Source organism: Anolis sagrei, chromosome 2 (genome assembly GCF_037176765.1).
Source record: "Anolis sagrei isolate rAnoSag1 chromosome 2, rAnoSag1.mat, whole genome shotgun sequence".
Classification (NCBI taxonomy): Eukaryota; Metazoa; Chordata; class Lepidosauria; order Squamata; family Dactyloidae; genus Anolis; species Anolis sagrei.
Genome location: NC_090022.1, coordinates 165,480,318 through 165,501,890, shown reverse-complemented (window position 1 = coordinate 165,501,890; position 21,573 = coordinate 165,480,318). Strand labels below are relative to the sequence as shown.

At 44.7% G+C, this 21,573-nt stretch overlaps 1 protein-coding gene across 1 annotated transcript in view; it reads left to right on the top strand.

Annotated features, from left to right (window-relative positions):
• HGD (homogentisate 1,2-dioxygenase) overlaps nt 1-21,573 on the top strand; it is a 37,796-nt gene that overhangs the window by 15,728 nt on the left and 495 nt on the right. The window contains exons 4-13 of the mRNA XM_060763385.2: nt 115-220; nt 1,084-1,143; nt 2,572-2,663; nt 4,705-4,739; nt 7,476-7,555; nt 7,841-7,940; nt 9,628-9,752; nt 16,292-16,396; nt 18,779-18,905; nt 21,311-21,492. Of these exons, the coding sequence (XP_060619368.2) occupies nt 115-220; nt 1,084-1,143; nt 2,572-2,663; nt 4,705-4,739; nt 7,476-7,555; nt 7,841-7,940; nt 9,628-9,752; nt 16,292-16,396; nt 18,779-18,905; nt 21,311-21,492 (1,012 nt within the window). The remainder of the gene's footprint in view (nt 1-114; nt 221-1,083; nt 1,144-2,571; nt 2,664-4,704; nt 4,740-7,475; nt 7,556-7,840; nt 7,941-9,627; nt 9,753-16,291; nt 16,397-18,778; nt 18,906-21,310; nt 21,493-21,573) is intronic.

Below are 21,573 nucleotides of genomic sequence, written 5' to 3'. Positions count from 1 at the left end.
CCATATTGTTTACCAGGACATTTCTTTATGTGAAAACATGATAGAAAAGGCTGAGAAGCCAGTGTATTTAATTAGTAAAATGCTTGCCTCACTTCTTCATTCGTTTCCTCTCAGCTGGATGTACAGAATTCTGCCATCTGTTTGCCATAAGCCTTTTCAACCTATGGATCAAGGTCATCTGACACATAACTGGGATGAAGGAGAGCCTGAGCCTAATCAGGTAGTTATATGTGATGCTAAAGTACAAGAATGAATATTAAGATTGAAAATAAACTCTTTGATGGTGTTAACATGCCAGCCTGGGTGTAGTGAAATTGCTACTCTATGTTAAAGTTTTGATGTATAGCTCTATGTTTACATATGGCAGATAGGGAAGAATAGGCACAGACAGGGTAGCAACAGCAGAGATAGGATTCATTTGCATATGTGAAGCCGATTGGTCATATGCAGATTAGTGTAGGCCCAGGATTTGAAAAGGCTGCTAGGCCAAAATGACAGTTGGGGAGAGCAGAGCTGAACATTCCAAAGGGGCGGAGCCAAGGTTCTGAAAGAGGCAGTTAGAGTGAGGGAGTTTGAAAATGACAGTTACGAATCTGTGTGTGAAGAGGAGAGTTGGTTTTTGAGTGCCTGATAGAAATAAGCAGTTATGAAGATGTGTTAAAGACTTCTGATATAGAGAAGCAGTTAGTTAAATAGAGCTCGAGTTTTAAGGAACATAAAGAAGGCTAGTGTTGCCTTAATTCAGAATATAATTCAACCAGGAGTGTGTAAAGCAAGTAACATGTTTGTGAATGTGAAACATTGAAAATTTATTCAGAAAAGTTAACCAAGAACATGATACTGACTGTAAGCGTCAAGATTGCAACAAAACACAAATGTAACCACAAGCGTTGGAGCCAGAAGTTATAAACAAACTGTGTTACTTTGTTATACACAAGAGTGTTTCATTGCCTGTGATATAAAGTACAAAGGTTTAACAGCACACAGAAAGGCCCTAGTGGGAGAAGCAAGATTGGATGTATTTGCTCCATTATTATAGTCGTCACACAATATATTTAAAAACGTGTTTCTATTTTGTTCCAGCTGAGATGGAAACCTTTTGAGATCCCAGTAACAACCCAGAGAAAAGTGGACTTTGTAACTGTAAGTAAAGAAACAGAAGCCTTTTAAGAGTTTCTCCCTAGGAGAGGTAATGGTACTCTACAGCATGAAAGATTATTTTTCCCATGTAATGCATACACATTAAAGAACTGTGGAGGCAGAAATGAAGGGAAAATTTGCACCGGGATTGTGGCGCAGCTGGCTGAGTGTCAGCTGCATTAAGATCACTCTGACCAAAAGGTCATGAGTTCGAAGCCAGCCCGGGTTGGAGTGGGTTTCCAACCAATTGTGTAGCCTGTTGTCGACCTTTGCAACCCGAAAGACAGTTGCATCTGTCAAGTAGGAAAATTAGGTACCATCTTAAAGTGTGGGGAGGCTAAATTAACTAATTTATGAGGCCATAAAGAAGACTCCAGCAAAGCACTCCAGCAAAAAAGCATGCGGGGAATGCGGAAGTACTTCATCAGTGTCGCAAATGGACGATGAAAGTGACAGCTCCCCTGGCAGCCAGAAAAAGTTAAATAGCCTCTGTGTATGTCTGTATATGTTGTATGTTAAAATTGCCATTGAATGTTTGCCATATACATTCAATGTTTTCTCACCTGCGGGGTGAGAAGGGCGGAATATAAAAGCTGCAAATAAATAAATAAAAATAACTTCTCAACTGGCTTGTGAAAAATAAGCCCCAGAAGGGCTTATGAAAAAGATCTTGGGGCAGACAACAAGTTAAACATGAGCCAACAATGTGATGTGGCGGCAAAAAAAGCCAGTGGGATTTTGGCCCTACATCAATAGGAGTCGTGTCTAGATCTAGGGAAGTCATGCTACCCCTCTATTCCGCCTTGGTTAGACCACACCTGGAATATTGTGCCCAAATCTGGGCACCACAATTGAAGATAGATGTTGACAAGCTGGAATGTGTCCAGAGGAGGGCAACTAAAATGATCAAGGGTCTGGAGAACAAACCCTATGAGGAGCACCTTAAAGAGCTGGGCATATTTAGCCTGAAGAAGAGAAGGCTGAAATGAGACATGATAGTCATGTATAAATATGTGAGAGGAAGTCATAGAGAGGAGGGAGCAAGCTTGTTTACTGCTTCCCTGGAGACTAGGACGCGGAACAATGGCTTCAAACGACAAGAGAGGAGATTCCATCTGAACATGAGGAAGAACTTCCTGACTGTGAGAGCCGTTCAGCAATGGAACTCTTTGCCCCAGAGTGTGGTGGAGGCTCCTTCTTTGGAAGCTTTTAAACAGAGGCTGGATGGCCATTTGTCAGGGGTGATTTGAATGCAATATTCCTGCTTCTTGGCAGGGGGTTGGACTGGATGTCCCATGAGGTCTCTTCCAACTCTATGATTCTATGATTCTATGAACAAAGTGTTTCTCTAAGGGTGAGTGTATTTTGTTGATGGGATGCAACCAATCAAAGGGATTGCTATTTATCCTGAACGTGTGTTTCTTTCCATAGGGATTGCACACTTTGTGTGGTGCCGGTGAGCCCAGGTCTCGGAATGGACTTGCAATCCATGTCTTTACCTGTAATACCTCCATGTCGAACAGGTTCGTGAGCCATGTGTTTCTCAAGGGTTCTGCACAAATCTCTGAATACAATCAGAAATAGTTTAGTGGCAATTTATTCTGTGAATTCTGGAAGAGAAGTGATGCATATTATCCACTGAGAGTCAGTGGCTACCAGGCCAACCTTCCTTCAGTTCCCAAATCCTGCCTCTTCATCTCCCTCTATTTTGTATATGATTATAATTATCTTTTAATGTCACTTAAGTGCAATGAGATGTGCACATAGTTCAGCAAAATTGGGAGTGATCCCCAAAGTTATCTAATTCAATTCACTACTAGCACTAAAATAACATGATTTATTATTTAAAACCACCTTTGAGAGCATCCATTTAACATTTATTTGTTTATTTGTTTCCTATATTTATACCCTGCCCTTCTCCCATCCGAAAGGTGACTCAGGGTGGCCTAACAAAAGCATCATACGATGCTAGCATCATAAAAACAGCCACAGTACAATCAAAATATTAAGAATTATAACAACAATTAAAACAATTAAGACACATCCATTAAAATCGAAATTCAAAAACCAGTCCGGGTCAATTCATTGCCATAAGTTGTGTGATCTTCTTCCACTTGCTGCTCACTGGTCAAGCGCTTGGTCCCATAACCAGGTCTTGATTTTCCTTCTAAAAGACAAGAGGGAGGTGGCCAATCTAATATCTCTAGGGAGGGTGTTCCATAGGTGGGGGGCCACTGCTGAGAAGGCCCTGTCTCTCGTCCCCATCAACCCATCAACGTGTTTGCGATAGTGGTGGGATCAAGAGCAGGGACTCTCCTGAAGATCTTAAACTTCGTGATGGTTCGTGACAGGAAATACGTTCGGACAGGTAGACTGGGCCAGAACCGTTTAGGGCAGGGGTCCTCAAACTAAGGCCCGGGGCCCGGTTACGGCCCTCCAAGGTCATTTACCCGGCCCTCGCTCAGGATCAATCTAAGTCTGAAACTATTTGAAAGCACACAACAATCTTATCTCATCAGCCAAAAGCAGGCCCACACTTCCCATTGAAATAGTAATAAGTTTATATTTGTTAGAATTGTTCTTAATTTTTATTATTTTATAGTTTTAAGTGTTTTTTGCACTACAAATAAGATATGTGAAATGTGCATAGGAATTAATTCTTTTTTTTTTCAAATTATAATCCGGCCCTCCAACAATTTGAGGGACTGGGACCTGGCCCTCTGTTTAAAAAGTTTGAGGACCCCTGGTTTAGGGCTTTAAAGGTTAAAACCAGCACTTTGATTTGTCCTTGGAAACTGATCGGTAGCCAGTGTTGGCATAACAAAGGAGTTGTATGTTCCCTGTACATCGCTCCGATAAGCACCCTGGCTGCCAACCGTTGGACTAGTTGAAGCTTCCAGGCAGTCTTCAAAGGCAGCCCTACGTAGAGTGCGTTGCAGTAGTCTATACGGGGTGGAAGATACCAAAACAGTAAGCCAGATAATACGAATACACTAGACTGATTTAAAGGTGCAAGAGTAAGAAATCCCTTTTCTCAAGCTGTCTGTGGTGGGGAGAAGCACAATAGAAAAATGGATTCTTGGTATATATTGGTTGGTTGGGGTTTTTTTCCGTGTCAGAAGTGACATGAGAAACTGCCATTTGCTTCTGGTGTGAGAGAATTGGCCATCCACCGGGATGTTGCCCAGAGGACACCCAGATATTTTGCCATAGTGTGAGGCTTCTCTCATGTCCCCACATGGGAAGCTGGGGCTGACAGACGGTAGTTCATCCCATCTCACGGATTAGCCGGCACAAGGGTTTAACCCATTGCACCACCGCGGCTCCTGCCTATCAGATGTTATTAAAGAATGGAGTGTAGGTGGATCTGAGAATAAGATTAAATTGACAAGATTTTACCAATGTGGCCAGTGTCAAACATTTTTAAAAATGGCTTCTTGGCAGAACAACAGAAACATAAAAGGGTTATGAAAACAGTGGGCTCTGAGATTATAATTAAGCTCTTATTCTTGATTCCCAGCATTTTGTAAATGGAGGCATCCTTTTTTTCTTCTTCCTCTACAGCTGTTTTTACAATTCTGATGGAGACTTTTTGATTGGTGAGTTATCATTTCATTCTTACCACTCTGATCTTTTCTGGTCAATTATGTTTGCTGTGGGTGCTAGAAACAATATCATGCGAAAGCTGACTGGCACAACCTGGGGATCACAACCAGATACAGTGAAGACATCTGCCCTTGCGCTATGCTACTCTGCTGCTGAGTATGCATGCCCAGTGTGGAACACATCTCACCATGCTAAAACAGTGGATGTGGCTCTTAATGAGACATGCCGCATTATCACAGGGTGTCTGCGCCCTACACCACTGGAGAAATTACACTGCATTGCACCACCTGACATTTGCCGGGAAGTTGCAGCCAATAGTGAAAGGACCAAGGCAGAGACATCTCCAGCTCATCCCCTGTTTGGGTATCAGCCAGCACGTCAATGACTTAAATCTAGAAATAGTTTCCTAAGATCTACAGAGACAGTCGCTGGAACACCCCAGCAAGCGAGAGACCAAAAGTGGCAGGCTCAAACCCAGAACCTCAATCAATGGCTGATACCAAATGAGAGATTCCCCCCTGGGCACACAGAAGACTGGGCGACTTGGAAGGCGCTGAACAGACTGTGCTCTGGCACCACGAGATGCAGAGCCAATCTTAAGAAATGGGGCTACAAAGTGGAATCCACGACATGCGAGTGTGGAGAAGAGCAAACCACTGACCACCTGCTGCAATGCAACCTGAGCCCTGCCACATGCACGATGGAGGACCTTCTTGCGGCAACACCAGAGGCACTCCAAGTGGCCAGATACTGGTCAAAGGACATTTAATCAGCTACCAAGTTTGCAAAATTTGTGTTTTGTTTTTTTGTTTGTTTTGTTCTGTTAGAAATGTAATACAATGTTCTGGTTGCGGGTGACACGATAAAGAAATATTTTTGCTGTATTTAAAACTGGAAAATTATCTCCAGGAAGACTGGAAGTGTTTTGAAGCCTCACATATAGAGGAAAGGATCAAATAATAACATTGGCTCTGCAAAGGAATCTCGTATCATCCACTCCTATTTATAGCACAGGATCCTGTGTAAGCTAGTGGTTATCCCTCTTATTCATTCAGTACAGTGCTTTATTACATGTTAATCCCTGAGCACTGGAGGGTGCTCTAGTAAAGGTAAAGGTGTTCCCTTGACATTAAGTCCAGTCCTATCGGAATCTGGAGTGTGGTGCTCATCTCCATTTCTAAGCTGAAGAGCTGGCATTGTCCATAGACACCTCCAAGGCCATGTGGCCGGCATGACTGCATGGAGCGCCGTTACCTTCCCACCGGAGCAATACTGTTCTGTCGCACGCTGGGCTTGAAGCGAATTGCTTTTAAAACAGGACGTGCAACTTTAGCACAGCGGGAAGCCAGGGGGGCTGAAGAGAAATTCGTAAGGATTTCTGACATAAACAGTCTGTAGAGGGCTTGTAAAATATAACAAAGTCTTTTATTGGTGAACAATCAACATAAACTACTTTTGTCTTCAAAGGGTTAAACAAATGCTTCCAGGCTCTGTGCAACTCTTGGCTTCTAACTGTTACTTTTACTCTAAAGGAAAATCCCTTTCCAAACTTCGCCCAGGCTAACTGTGATCCTAAACCTAACTGATGTGGGCGCCACTACCGGGTTGAACTGCGTCTCAAAGCACCGAGTGGACCTACCAGTAGGCCTGTAGTCACTTCAGCTGGAGTTCTTAGATAATCAAAGCTGCTTTCCCCTCCAAAATTCCTTAGAGCTTTAGGGCTGTTTCCCTGGGAATCTTTGGGAATCCTTTTGCTCTTAAGACTGTTCTCCCCTGGGAAGTCTTAAGGGTTGAAACCTTTGTACAGGAGAAGTCTGTACACGTCCAGTACATTGACTTTCCTTGCTGAGACTGACTGAAAATGGCTCCCTTCCCTTCTCAATTGTCCTGAACAGGAGGCGGAACCAAACCTAATTGTGATGGACAGGGGGCCTGCCCTATAACTGCAAACTTTAACAGGAAGCCACCTTTCTGCAGAATCCCAAGCCTTGAGCCAGGCCCGTAGCCGGGGGGGGGGGGGATGAGTTTTTTCAGGGGGGGTTTGGGGGACTGAGTTTCGGGGGGGGGCTGAGTCTGAGTGAAAGAGGGTCTACCCTAGCAAACCTTTTGTTTCGTTACCCCAATACCCCCATGCATATGGGATATATTGAGCATGGTGATCAGATCATGATATGAATAAACATAACAGTTTAAATAATGCACCAGTAAGGCCTTTTCGCGAACCACCATGAGAATTTCGGGGGGGGGGGGGGGCTGATATTGGGATAATGATACAAAAGGTTTGCTAGGGTAGGCCTTCCCTCACTCAGATTCAGCCCCCCCCCCCCCGAATCAAAATCTTGGCTACAGGCCTGTGTACAATTTGATCAGTAGCATAAACTCATATAATGCCCTTTTATGGGAGGTTTAAAATTGTCTTTCTTTTGTCCACGTGGATAAACTCCTTCAACAGCTCATAAAGCGAGAGCACACTCCAAACTCTGTCTCTCTCTGATTCTCTCTTCTAACTGACTCTGCATGTGCATAGCTCAAGCCTGAACAAAAATGTAACAGTATCCAAAAGTCCCAGGCTCAGCCTGCTCCCCGGGCATTGTCCAACCAATCAGCTTCATGCATCTTATTTTACAGTTGACATCCACACATTAACTGATTCCTTGCATGCTCCAGCACTGTCTATGGTGGAGCCTGCTATAGTATTTTAACATAATTCCTTCCATTTCCTTCTCTAGTGCCACAGCAAGGAGAATTGTTTATCACTACAGAGTTTGGAAGGTTGTTGGTGGAGCCAAATGAAATCTGTGTCATTCAGGTAAGCAGTGGATCTTTATACTGGCTTGTTTGTAAGAGTATCATGTAGGACGTTGAGTCCATGGCCTCTATAACTCTACTCCTAACTGTGCCTATTTTTGGAATAAGAAATTGCCTTTTGCCATCAGTTAGAAACCAGCATAGAGGAGCAGTTTGAGTGTTGGACTGCGACACGTTCACCTATGGGTCGCCATATGTTTGAGATTACTTGGACTGATCAATTACATCTTGGCAGGGGAAAAAATAGTTCTTTAACTCGGGATTATTTTTGTTCTTTCTCTTCCAGCAAGGGATGCGTTTTAGTGTAGAAGTATCTGGAGAGACTCGGGGCTACGTCTTGGAAGTATATGGTGTACATTTTGAGCTGCCTGACTTGGGACCTATTGGTAAATATTCATTACTAAGATTATACCCCAAAACAATAGGAATGTAATAATTTACTTTCTTAGACCTGTCGGAAATGTTACAGAATACCAAGCAAACTTTTCAATTTTGAATTCTCCTTAAACATCATACAACAGCATCAAAACATATGGAGGGGTGAGACATGTTTCAGGGTTATAACGATGTTTTAGATTTTGATAAAGATGGAGGAGGGGAAAAGAGTAAATCTCGGGGTTGGAAGAGCCTTCATCACATATTTATATTACTAGATCCTATCAACATCAAATGAGTCTTCAAAGGCTCATTGGAGGGAAGGATACTAGAGACAAAGTTGAAGTACTTTGGCCACATCATGAGGAGACAGGAAAGCCTAGAGAAGACAATTATGCTGGGGAAAGTGGAAGGCAAAAGGAAGACGGGCCGACCAAGGGCAAGATGGATGGATGGCATCCTTGAAGTGACTGGAATGACCTTGAAGGAGCTGGGGGTGGTGACGGCTGACAGGGAGCTCTGGTGTGGGCTGGTCCATGAGGTCACGAAGAGTCAGAGACAACTGAACGAATGAACAACAACATCAACATCACAGTTTTGTTGTCCAAACCTTAGTTTTCTAGTGATCAGAGTATACAACTTTCCAAGTTCTTCCCAGCTAAAAGAGCTCCATCAAATCATATATTATAGACTTCAGCTTTCTGACCCTTTGGAACTTAGGTTCTACATAGTAATATACAACTTTGTAAAATAACTTCTAAATAGAGATTACAACATAAAACATTTAATCTAAAGTAAAGAGAATCTGCCCAAGAGTCAATTGGTGTTCACTGTCTACAGCAGTGTTTCTCAACCTGGGGGTCGGGACCCCTGAGGGTGTCGCAAGGAGATGCCAGAGGGGTCACCAAAGACCAGTAGAAAACACGGCATTTTATGTTGGTCATGGGAGTTCTGTGTGCCAAGTTTGGTTCAATTCCATTATTGGTGGAGTTCAGAATGCTCTTTGATTGGAGGTGAACTATAAATCCCAGCAACTACTCCCAAATGTCAAGTTGTACCCAAACTTCACCAGTGTTCACATTTGGGCATATTGCGTATTCATGCCAAGTTCGGTCCAGATCAGTCATTGTCTGAATCCACAGTGCTCTCTGGCTGTAGGTGAACTACAACTCCCAAACTCAAGGTCAATGCCAACCAAACCCTTCCAGTATTTTCTGTTGGTCATGGGAGTTCTGTGTACCAAGTTTGGTTCAATTCCATCCTTGGTGGAGTTCAGAATGCTCTTTGATTGGAGGTGAACTATAAATCCCAGCAACTACAACTCCCAAATGATAAAATTAATCCTCCCCCAACCCCACCAGTATTCAGATTTGGGCGTATGGGGTATTTGTGCCAAATTTGCTCCAGTGAATGAAAATACATCCTGCATATCAGATGTTTACATTACGATTCATAACAGGAGCAAAATTATAGTTAAGAAGTAGCAATGACAATGGTATGATTGGGGGTCACCACAACATGAAGAACTATATTAAGGGGTCGCGGCATTAGGAAGGTTGAGAAACACTTGTCTACAGTGTCCAAGTACACAAGTTGTGGTAAAGAGTCTCTTTGTGAAGAGAAAAGGTGTGGTGTAAGTAATAATAATCATCATCATCATCATCATCATGACCTACTCATTGTTTCTTTCTCTTCTAGGAGCCAATGGCTTGGCTAACCCACGCGATTTCCTTGTGCCAGTGGCCTGGTATGAAGATCGCCAAGTAGCTGGAGGTTATACCATTGTCAACAAGTACCTGGGGAAACTCTTTGCAGCACAGCAGGTTGGGGAATCAGAGTTTTCATTTTCATACTGAAAATTTGCATCAAAGATGAGACATGAAGGCCTAGAAATGTGATGTAGCCCATAACAGAGACTTACTTCTGTCTAAACAAACAAAAGTATGTCGACTTGAAACCAAACTGAAATCTTCCAAAATATTATTTATTTATTTATTATTTACTAGCCGTCCCCTGCCACGCATTGCTGTGGACCACTTTGGTGGTCATGGGGGTTCTGTGTGGGAGGTTTGGCCCAATTCTATCGTTGGTGGGGTTCAGAATGCTCTGTGATTGTAGGTGAACTATAAATCCCAGCAACTACAACTCCCAAGTGTCAAGATTCTATTTTCCCCAAACTCCACCAGTGTTCACATTTGGGCATATTGAGTATTCGTGTAGAGTTTGGTCCAGACCCATCATTGTTTGAGTCCACAGTGATCTCTGGGTGTAGGTGACCTACAACTCCAAAACCAAAGGACACTGCCCACCAAACCCTTCCAGTATTTTCTGTTGGTCATGGGGGTTTTGTGTGCCATGTTTGGTTCAATTCCATCAGGGTTCAGAATGCTCTTTGATTGTAGGTGAACTATAAATCCCAGCAACTACAACTCCCAAATGACAAAATCAATTTTTTGAGTGAAGGACACACATTTATTTATTTATTTATTTATTATTTATTATTTGCATTTGTTAACCGCCACTCTCAGCCCGAAGGCGACTCGTGGCGGTGTACAAAACATAGAACATAAAGACAACAATTACAATAGATTGGGACTATAACATACATCTTACTAACACACACTAATTAAGCTAAAAATCCGCTTCGTCATGTTTGAATCATAATCAATCTCGTAGACATAGTCCAATTCCGATGGTCATTCCAAGAAAAACAAGCACTTAATTGAAGGCCTTTTCGAAGAGCCAAGTCTTCAGGCCCTTGCGGAAGGCCATGAGGGAAGGCGCCTGCCTGATCGCAGCAGGGAGGGAGTTCCACAGCCGGGGGGCCACCACCGAGAAGGCCCGTTCTCTAGTCCCCGCCAGGCGTGCCTGTGAGGCAGGCGGGACCGAGAGAAGGGCCTCCCCGGACGATCTCAAGGTCCTCGTGGGCTCGTAGGCCGAGATGCGGTACTCAAGGTATTTTGGGCCGGAACCGTTTAGGGCTTTGTAGGTTAACACCAGCACCTTAAATTGGGCCCGGTAGCTGATCGGCAACCAGTGGAGCTGGGACAGCAAGGGCGTTGTGCGCTCCCTGCGTCCCGCTCCGGTTAACAACATGGCTGCCGCGCGCTGAACTAGCTGGAGCTTCCGGGCCGTCTTCAAGGGCAGCCCCACGTAGAGAGCGTTGCAGTAGTCGAGGCGGGATGTGACCAAAGCGTGTACCACCGTGGCCAAGTCAGACTTCCCAAGATACGGGCGCAGCTGGCGCACGAGCCGAAGCTGTGCGAATGCTCCCCTGGTCACCGCTGAAACCTGGGGATCCAGGCTCAGCGATGAGTCCAGGGTCACACCCAAGCTGCGAACCTGTGCCTTCAAGGGGAGTGTGACCCCGTCCAGCACAGGCTGTAACCCTATACCCTGTTCGGCCTTGCGACTGACCAGGAGTACCTCTGTCTTGTCTGGATTTAATTTCAGTTTGTTCGCCCTCATCCAGACCGTCACAGCGGCCAGGCACCGGTTCAGGACTTCGACAGCCTCCTTAGTAGCAGGTGGGAAGGAGTGACAGAGTTGGACGTCATCTGCGTACAGGTGACACCGCACCCCGAAACTCCGGATGATCTCACCCAGCGGCTTCATGTAGATGTTAAACAGCATGGGGGACAGTATGGAGCCCTGAGGAACGCCACAGGTCAAAGGCTGTGGTGTTGAACAGGAGTCCCCCAATAACACCTTCTGGGTACGACCCTCCAGAAATGACTGGAGCCACCGCAAAGCGGTGCCCCCAAGGCCCATCTCTGCAAGGCGTCCCAGAAGAATACCGTGGTCGACGGTATCGAAGGCCGCTGAGAGGTCCAGAAGCACCAACAGGGACACACTCCCCCTGTCTAGCTCCCGGCGGAGATCATCCACTAAGGCGACCAAGACCGTCTCGGTACCATGTCCCGGTCTGAAGCCAGACTGTGCCGGATCCAGATAATCCGTGTCTCTCAAGAATACCTGGAGTTGTGAGGCCACCACGCTTTCCATGACTTTGCCCAAAAAGGGGAGATTGGAAACAGGCCGAAAGTTGTCAAATTTAGTGGGGTCCAGTGATGGTTTCTTCAACAGCGGCTTTATGATAGCCTGTTTTAGGCTCGCTGGAATCGTGCCTTCCCGAAGGGAGGCATTAACCACCACCGTTACCCACTCAGCCAATCCCCCTCTGGCCTCTTTCAGAAGCCAGGATGGGCAGGGGTCTAGGATGGACGTGGTAGGCCTCATTCCTCCAAGTATCTTGTCCACATCCTCGGGTTTCACAAACTGAAAAGAATCCAACAAAATAGGACAAGCAGGTGCTTGTGTCACATCCACAGAGACTGCATTTAATGTGGCGTCCAGCCCAGAACGGATCAAAGCGACTTTGTCTGCAAAGAACCGAGCAAATGCTTCACAGCGCGTGGCCGAATTGTCAGGGCTCCCGCCTAAGGTAGGGGGAGTTAAAAGACCTCTGACAATCCGAAACAACTCCGCCGGACGGTTTTTTGCAGACGCAATAGTAGCCGCAAAGAAAGTTTTCTTTGCGGCTTTTATTGCCGCGGCATATGCCCTTAGAAAGGACACAAACCGTGTTCGATTTGGCTCGCTTGGGTCCGAGCGCCACACGCTCTCTAGTACCCTCTTCCTTCGCTTCATCGCTGCCAGCTCCTCAGTGAACCAAGGAGCTGGTTTAGCTCGGTTACTTGAGAGGGGACGTTCCGGAGCGATCCTGTCAATTGCCCTGGTCATCTCCCCATTCCAGAGAGCGACCAAGGCCTCGACATGGTCACCTACCGAGGTGGCGGGAAAATCCCCAAGAGCCGTCAGGAATCCGTTCGGATCCATAAGCCTCCTGGGGCGGACCTTCTTAATGGGTCCTCCACCCTTGCGGAGGTTAGGGGGCGCAGTGAGCCTAAATCTGATCAGGAAGTGGTCGGTCCATGGCAACGGAGAGATGGACAACTCCTCCACACCGCCACCCTGCTCCCATCCCTGGCAGAAAACCAAGTCCAATGTGTGTCCAGCACAGTGGGTGGGGCCAGTTATTTGCTGGGACAGCCCCATGGTTGCCATGGCAGACATGAAGTCCTGAGCCGCTCCTGTGAGGGTCGCCTCGGCGTGGATGTTGAAGTCCCCCAGCACAAGAAGCCCGCATCTCCTCCTTCCCACCACGACCTCTATGGGGGCCCCTCGGCTAGCGGAACACCTCCCTTCCTCCATGCCGCAGTTTATGACCAGGATCTTATTCTCTATTCCAACAGATGTTTGAGATGCTGGCGTTTTTTCTTGCCACTTGTTTTGGTCTCCTTTATCCCCCCTCCCCTCCTCATTGTTCTTCAGCGGCACCGGCCCTCCTCCTCCCCTGCTCCCTCCACCGATCAATAATGACAGGGACAGAATACATAGGAGGGTAGGGAACCACATGGGTGGAAACGACACACTTTGGTAGATGGAAGACACAATAGTGAACGTTCAGTCGAGAGCAAGGTGGTCCCTAGAGAGCTGGAGACTTAAGTGCAGCAGTCACAGCAGGTAGCAAATTACCACGGCAACACAACTCGTTCTTAAGGTGCAAGTTTTAAGATTTTAAAGTGCATCAGGGTATTAAACAACATTGGGTTGTTAGGTGTCTTGTGTCCAAATTTGGTGTCTATTCGTCCAGTGGTTTTTGAGTTCTGTTAATCCCACAAATGAACATTACATTTTTATTTATATAGATTTACTGTATTTGTATACCGCCTTTCTCAGCCAATTGGCGACTCAAGGCGGTTTCCAACAAATCAGTATAGATAAAACATAATATAGATAAAAACATTAAACATCACAAAAGCAATAAAAACAACATCATCAGCATCTCATTATTCTCAAGTATTGTCCAGTTCCATTGTCAGGTCATTCGATTTCCTATATTCGTTACTCTGTATTTGTAAACGCTTGCTCGAATAGCCACGTTTTAACTTCCCTCCAAAATGTCAAGAGGGAGGGAGCAGATCTGATCTCCCTAGGGAGGGCGTTCTATAGCTAATGGGCCACAGCTGAGAAGGCCCTGTCTCTCGTCCCCACCAGACGTGCTTGTGACGAGGGCGGGACTGAGAGCAGGGCCTCCCCAGATGATCTTAAAGTCCTCACTGGTTCGTAAGGGGATATACGTTCGGACAGGTAAGTTGAGCCAGAACCCTTTAGGGCTTTATAGGCCAAAGCCAGCACTTTGAATTGGGCTTGGTAGCAAACTGGCAGCCAGTGGAGCTGGCGCAACAAGGGGGTTGTATACTCCCTGAGCACTGCTCCTGTTAACAACCTGGCTGTCATTCGTTGGACTAGTTGAAGCTTCCGGACCGTCTTCAAAGGCAACCCCATGTAGAGAGCGTTGCAGTAGTCTATACGGGATGTAACCAGAGTGTAGACTATCGTGGCCAAGTCAGACTTCCCAAGGTACGGGCGCAGCTGGCGCACAAGTTTTAACTGTGCAAATGCTCCCCTGGTCGCCACCGAAACCTGAGGTTACAGGCTTAGCGATGAATCCAGGATCACACCCGAGCTGCGAACCTGCATCTTCAGGGGGAGTGTGACCCCATTCAACACAGTCTGTGTAACCCTATGCCCTGTTCGGCCTTGCAACTGACCAAGAGTGCCTCTGTCTTGTCTGGATTCAATTTCAATTTGTTCGCCCTCATCCAGACCGTCACAGCGGCCAAGCACCGGTTCAGGACCTGGACCTGGACAGCCTCCTTAGTAGCGGGTGGGAAGGAGTGACAGAGTTGGACATCATCTGCATACAGATGACACTGCACCCCAAAAATAAGAAAAAGGAACCTGCCAATTAGGGTACTACTCTTTAAGGTGGCACATGGGGAGTAGTAACACCAGAGATTCTCCAGATGGTTTGTGAAAAGAAAAATCCAAGAGTGACAGGCTTGTTGTGAGAGCTATTCAGCAGTGGAACTCTTTACCCCGGAGTATGGTGGAGGTTCCTTCTTTGGAGGCTTTTAAACAGAGGCTAGATGGCCATCTGTCGGGGGTGCTTTGAATGAAATTTTCCTGCTTCTTGGAAGGGGCTTGGACTGGATGGCCCATGAGGTCTCTTCCAACTCTAGGATTCTATGATTCTATGAAAATCAGGTACTCCCACTGAAATAGTTCCATCATATTTATCAGTTCTGGGACTGATCTTTAAAATCCATTAAGGTTTTGTACACACGGATGCCCTCCTACTGAAATGCTCCTTGAGGTCCCAAAAAACACTCTTTTGGGACAAAAATGAGGGAATTTTCAATGGCTACCCCTTGATCTAGATCAGGTATGGGCAAACTTCAGCCCTCCAGGTGTTTTGGACTTCAACTCCCACAATTCCTCATCACTGGTTATTCCTCTTGTGTCAGACCTTACTGAGGCGAGGGAGAGAGACTATTTTCTCTTTAAAAACCTTTTTCTGCCTTATACTGATTCAGTTTCTTCTTTTATATTGGCAGGGACTTTCTGTGTGCTGTTAAACCTTTGTACTTTATATCGCAGGCAATGAAACACTCTTGTGTATAACCAAGTAGCACAGTTTATTTATAACTTCCGGCTCCAACGCTTGTGGTTACATTTGTGTTTTGTTGCAATCTTGAGGCTTACAGTCAGTATCATTTACTTGGTTAACTTTTCTGAATAAACTATCAATGTTTCACATTCACAAACATGTTACTTGCTTTACACACTCTTGGCTGAATTATATTCTGAACTAAGGCAACACTAGCCGTCTTTATGTTCCTTAAAACTCGAGCTCTATTTAACTAACTGCTTCTCTATATCAGAAGTCTTTAACACATCTTCATAACTGCTTATTTCTATCAGGCACTCAAAAACCAACTCTCCTCTTCACACACAGATTCGTAACTGTCATTTTCAAACTCCCTCACTCTAACTGCCTCTTTCAGAACCTTGGCTCCGCCCCTTTGGAATGTTCAGCTCTGCTCTCCCCAACTGTCATTTTGGCCTAGCAGCCTTTTCAAATCATGGGCCTATACTAATCTGCATATGACCAATCGGCTTCACATATGCAAATGAATCCTATCTCTGCTGTTGCTACCCTGTCTGTGCCTATTCTTCCCTATCTGCCATATGTAAACATAGAGCTATACATCAAAACTTTAACATAGAGTAGCAATTTCACTACACTTACCTGAAATACAGCACATCTCTCAAGAGATCCTACCAGGTCTGTAAATCACTGCTTCTTTCTTCTCAGCAAAGTCCCCTATCACTACTAGAGATTTTTGAATTCATTTTTTTAAAACTTTGTTTTGAAAACTTTTATGTTCTTTGTGTTTATTGTCATGTTTTCAACCTGTTTGCCAAGACAGCTGCATTCTGCTTTATTTTACAGAGCTGCTCTCCATTCAATGTTGTAGCCTGGCATGGAAACTACACACCATACAAGTACAACCTCAGCAATTTTATGGTTATAAATTCTGTGGCTTTTGACCATGCGGTGAGTTTCAGCTTTTCTGGATTGACGTGGAAGCCGCATTGTTGCACTGGGTTGCTTAGTCACTTCTTTTCAAGGGAAGATCGGAAATCTAAATGGGAGTACCCCGCTCCCACAACAATGAGTTAATTACTTCTAACACAGAATAATTCAAGACCTTTGAAAAGTAATCATATTGGGGACTTGTAATTTGCATCGAAAAGAAGGTTTGGGACCTATCTACACAGCCCATATAATATAATGTAGTTTCATAATGCAAGGGGAAAATGGGGGAAGGGGAAAGTGGGGGAAAGTGAGGAAAAGCAGAGGGACTGTCTTACCCTTGTTACCTCCCATCTTTCCCCATCTTCTGGAATGGCTGGTCACCCCACATCCTTTCCCTGTCTTTTATGTGCTTTCCAATTTTGGACACCACAATTGAAAGATATTGACAAGCTGAATTGTGTCCAGAGGAGGGCGACTAAAATGATCCAGGGTCTGGAGAACATCCCCTATGAGGAGAGGCTTAAAGAGCTGGGCATGTTTAGCCTGAAGAAGAGAAGGCTGAGAGGAGACATATATAAATATGTAAGAGGAAGTCACAGGATGGAGGGAGCAAGCTTGTTTTCTGCTTCCCTGGAGACTAGGATGCGGAACAATGACTTCAAAGTACAAAAAAGGAGATTACATCTGAACATGAGGAAGAGCTTCCTCATTGTGAGAGCCATTCAGCAGTGGAACTCTCTGCCCTGGAGTGTGGTAGGGGCTCCTTCTTTGGAAGTTTTTAAACAGAGGCTGGATGGTCATCTCTTTCTTTGATAGAGCTACAAGCTGGGTAGATGCAGGGAATGCCGTGGATGTAGCGTACCTGGATTTCAGTAAGGCCTTCGACAAGGTCCCCCATGACCTTCTGGCAAGGAAACTAGTCCAATGTGGGCTAGGCAAAACTACGGTGAGGTGGATCTGTAATTGGTTAAATGGATGAACCCAGAGGGTGATTCTCCCCAATGCTTCCTCTTCATCTTGGAAAGAAGTGACAAGTGGAGTGCCGCAGGGTTCCGTCCTGGGCCCGGTCCTGTTCAACATCTTTATTAATGACTTAGATGAAGGGCTAGAAGGCAGGATCATCAAGTTTGCAGACGACACCAAATTGGGAGGGATAGCCAATAGTCCAGAGGACAGGAGCAGGATTCAAAACGATCTTGACAGATTAGAGAGATGGGCCAAAACTAACAAAATGAAGTTCAACAGTGACAAATGCAAGATACTCCACTTTGGCAGAAAAAACAAAATGCAAAGATGCAGAATGGGGGACGCCTGGCTCGAGAGCAGTACGTGTGAAAAAGATCTTGGAGTCCTCGTGGACAACAAGTTAAACATGAGCCAACAATGTGATGTGGCGGCAAAAAAAGCCAATGGGATTTTGGCCTGCATCAATAGGAGCATAGTGTCTAGATCTAAGGAAGTAATGCTACCCCTCTATTCTGCTTTGGTTAGACCACATCTGGAATATTGTGTCCAATTCTGGGCACCACAATTGAAGAGAGATATTGACAAGCTGGAATGTGTCCAGAGGAGGGCGACTAAAATGATCAAGGGTCTGGAGAACAAGCCCTATGAGGAGCGGCTTAGGGAACTGGGCATGTTTAGCCTGAAGAAGAGAAGGCTGAGAGGAGATATGATAGCCATGTATAAATATGTGAGAGGAAGCCACAGGGAGGAGGGAGCAAGCTTGTTTTCTGCTTCCTTGGAGACTAGGACGCGGAATAATGGCTTCAAACTACAAGAGAGGAGATGCCATCTGAACATTAGGAAGAACTTCCTGACTGTGAGAGCCGTTCAGCAGTGGAACTCTCTGCCCCAGAGTGTGGTGGAGGCTCCTTCTTTGGAAGCTTTTAAGCAGAGGCTGGATGGCCATTTGTCAGGGGTGATTTGAATGCGATATTCCTGCTTCTTGGCAGGGGGTTGGACTGGATGGCCCATGAGGTCTCTTCCAACTCTTTGATTCTATGATTCTATGATCTGTCGGGGGTGCCTTGAATGCAATTTTCCTGCTTCTTGGCAGGGGGTTGGACTGGATGGCTCATGAGGTCTCTTCTAACTCTGTGATTTTATGGTTCCCTCGTTTTCTGATGCTTGGAGTCAGGTAACACTTGACTTCTGAAGAAGTCCTTTGGGCTCCATTTCCAGCACTTAGGAAATGGAGCGCCATGAAGTCCCACCCAAAGTGTCCATACATCATGTGAGGACGTTCGTGGGGCTCCATTCCCAAAGTGCATGGAAAGAGAGCCCAAAGACCATTTGATGAAGTCCCCAAATATACTGAACTGCATTATATGAGTCTACACTGCCATATAATGCAGTTCAATACAGTTAAAACCATCTTTTTTTTTGTGGCCTATGTAGGATCCCTCTATTTTCACTGTCTTGACTGCAAAGTCAACTCGTCCTGGAGTGGCAGTTGCTGATTTTGTTATATTTCCACCTCGCTGGGGAGTGGCCACCAATACTTTCCGTCCACCTTATTACCACAGTAAGTGTGTCATTAATTCCACTATATCAGGGGCCCTCAAACTAAGGTCATTTACCTGGCCTTGTTCAGGGTCAACCTAAGTCTAAAACGACTTGAAAGCACACCACCACAACAACAACAACAACAACAACAACAACAACAACAACAACAATCCTATCTCATCAGCCAAAAGCAGGCCCACGCATCCCACTGAAATACTAATAAGTTTATATTTGTTAAAAATTGTTCTTCATTTTAATTATTGGATTGTTTTAAGTGTTTTTTGCACTACAAATAAGATATGTGCAGTGTGCATAGGAATTAATTCATATCTTTTTCAAATTATAATCTGGCCCTCCAACAGTTTGAGGGAGTGTGACCTGGCCCTCTGTTTAAAAAGTTTAAGGACCTCTGCACTATATAGTAGACTCTTAACTAACCATAATAATAATAATAATAATAATAATAATAATAATAATAATAATAATAATAATAATAATCTTTATTTATACCCTACTACTATCTCCCCAATAGGGACTCGTGGCAGCTTACATGAAGCCAAGCCCAAACAACAAATTACAGCAGAATAAAATGGAAAACGCAAACAATAAACAACGACAACATAATTACATAAAACATATGAATGCATATCAATATAAAATTACAGTAAACACAGTCACAGTGACAATGGGTGGGCTACATGTAATTATTAGAAGAAAAACTAATTAAAAACTGATTAAAAACCATCAGCCATGGGGAATAGTAGATGACAGATAAATATAGTTGCTAGTTTCTTGAGTTACTTTTAAAAATAATACTATACATGGAATTTATTTATCTATTTATTTATTTAGAGCTTTTATAACCCGGTCTTCTCGACCTCCGAGGAGGGACTCAGGATGGCTAACAACAGAGAATCAATATACAAATAAACTAAAGCATAATAACATCATAGTACATTAATACAGGAGCCCCCAGTGGCGCAGTGGGTTAAAGCACTGAGCTGCTGAGCTTGTTGATCGAAAGGTCGCAGGTTCGATTCCGGGGAGCGGCGTGAGCTTCCGCTGTCAGCCCTAGCTTCTGCCAACCTAGTAGTTCGAAAACATGCAAATGTGAGTAGATCAATAGGTACCGCTCCGGCGGGAAGGTAACGGCGCTCCATGCAGTCATGCCGGCCACATGACCTTGGAGGTGTCTACAGACAATGCCGGCTCTTCAGCTTAGAAATGGAGATGAGCACCACACCCCAGAGTCAGACATGACTGGACTTTACCTTTTTACCTTTTTTTTTTTACATTAATACATTAAAACACATTAAAATACAGATCAAGAATTACATAAAGCCCATTTGTCAAGATACATCACAAATTCATCCACCATCTCCCCAAGGGGACTCAGGGCAGCTTACATGAGGCCAAGCCCAACAACACATCAGTAAAAATGAAACAGCAAACAAATAAAACAGTACAATTAATATTACTCACATATAAACAATAACACAGAGAATTTAAAACCTTATGGCTGGGCCAGATGTAATAAATGTAAAAAATTTAAAATAAACACTGGGCGTGAACAGAGGTAGGATGTATCTAAGCAGGAGGGTTTTAAAAGATAATGTAGGGCAGTGTTTCTCAACCTGGGGGTCGGGACCCCTGAGGGGGTCGCGAAGGGGTGTCAGAGGGGTCGCCAAAGACCATCAGAAAACACAGTATTTTCTGTTGGTCATAGGGGTTCTGTGTGGGAAGTTTGGCCCAATTCTATCATTGGTGGGATTCAGAACGCTCCTTGATTGTAGGTGAACTATAAATCCCAGTATCTACAACTCCCAAATGTCAAAGTCTATTTTCCCCAAACCCCATCAGTGTTCACATTTGGGCATATAGAGTATCTGTGCCAAGTTTGGTCCAGATCCATCATTGTTTGAGCCCACAGTGCTCTCTGGATGTAGGCGAACTACAACTCCCAAACTCAAGGTCAATGCCCACCAAACCCTTCCAGTATTTTCTGTTGATCATGGGAGTTCTCTGTGCCAACTTTGGTTCAATTCCATTGTTGGTGGGGTTCAGAATGCTCTTTGTTTACATGTTAACTACAAATCCCAGCAACTACAACTCCCAAATGACAAAATCAATCCCTTCGCCAACCCCACCAGTATTCAGATTTGGCCATACTGGATATTTGTGCCAAATTTGCTCCAGTGAATGAAAATACATCTTGCAGATCATTATTTACATGGCAATTCACGATGTTAGGGTTATGGTCGGGGGTCACCACAATATGAGGAACTGTATTAAGGGGTCACAGCATTAGGAAGGTTGAGAACCACTGATGTAGGGAGACCATCCCAACGGGTAGTAAAGTGCTTCCATTATAGCATCTTGTCTAAATTTCAGAGTGATAAAATTTAATCTCATTTATTTCCACAGGAAACTGCATGAGTGAGTTTATGGGCTTAATCAAAGGAACATATGAGGCGAAGGAACAAGGATTTCTACCTGGAGGGGGCACTCTGCATAGTATGATGACACCCCATGGGCCAGATGCTGTCTGTTTTGAGAAAGCAAGTACAAGCAAGCTACAGCCTGAGAGAGTTGCAGAGGGAACTATGGTATGAACCTCAGGAATCCAAGTGAAACAGCCAATAAATGGGGAGGTCATGTTTATATCCTGACCTTGTTTTCAGAAGTGG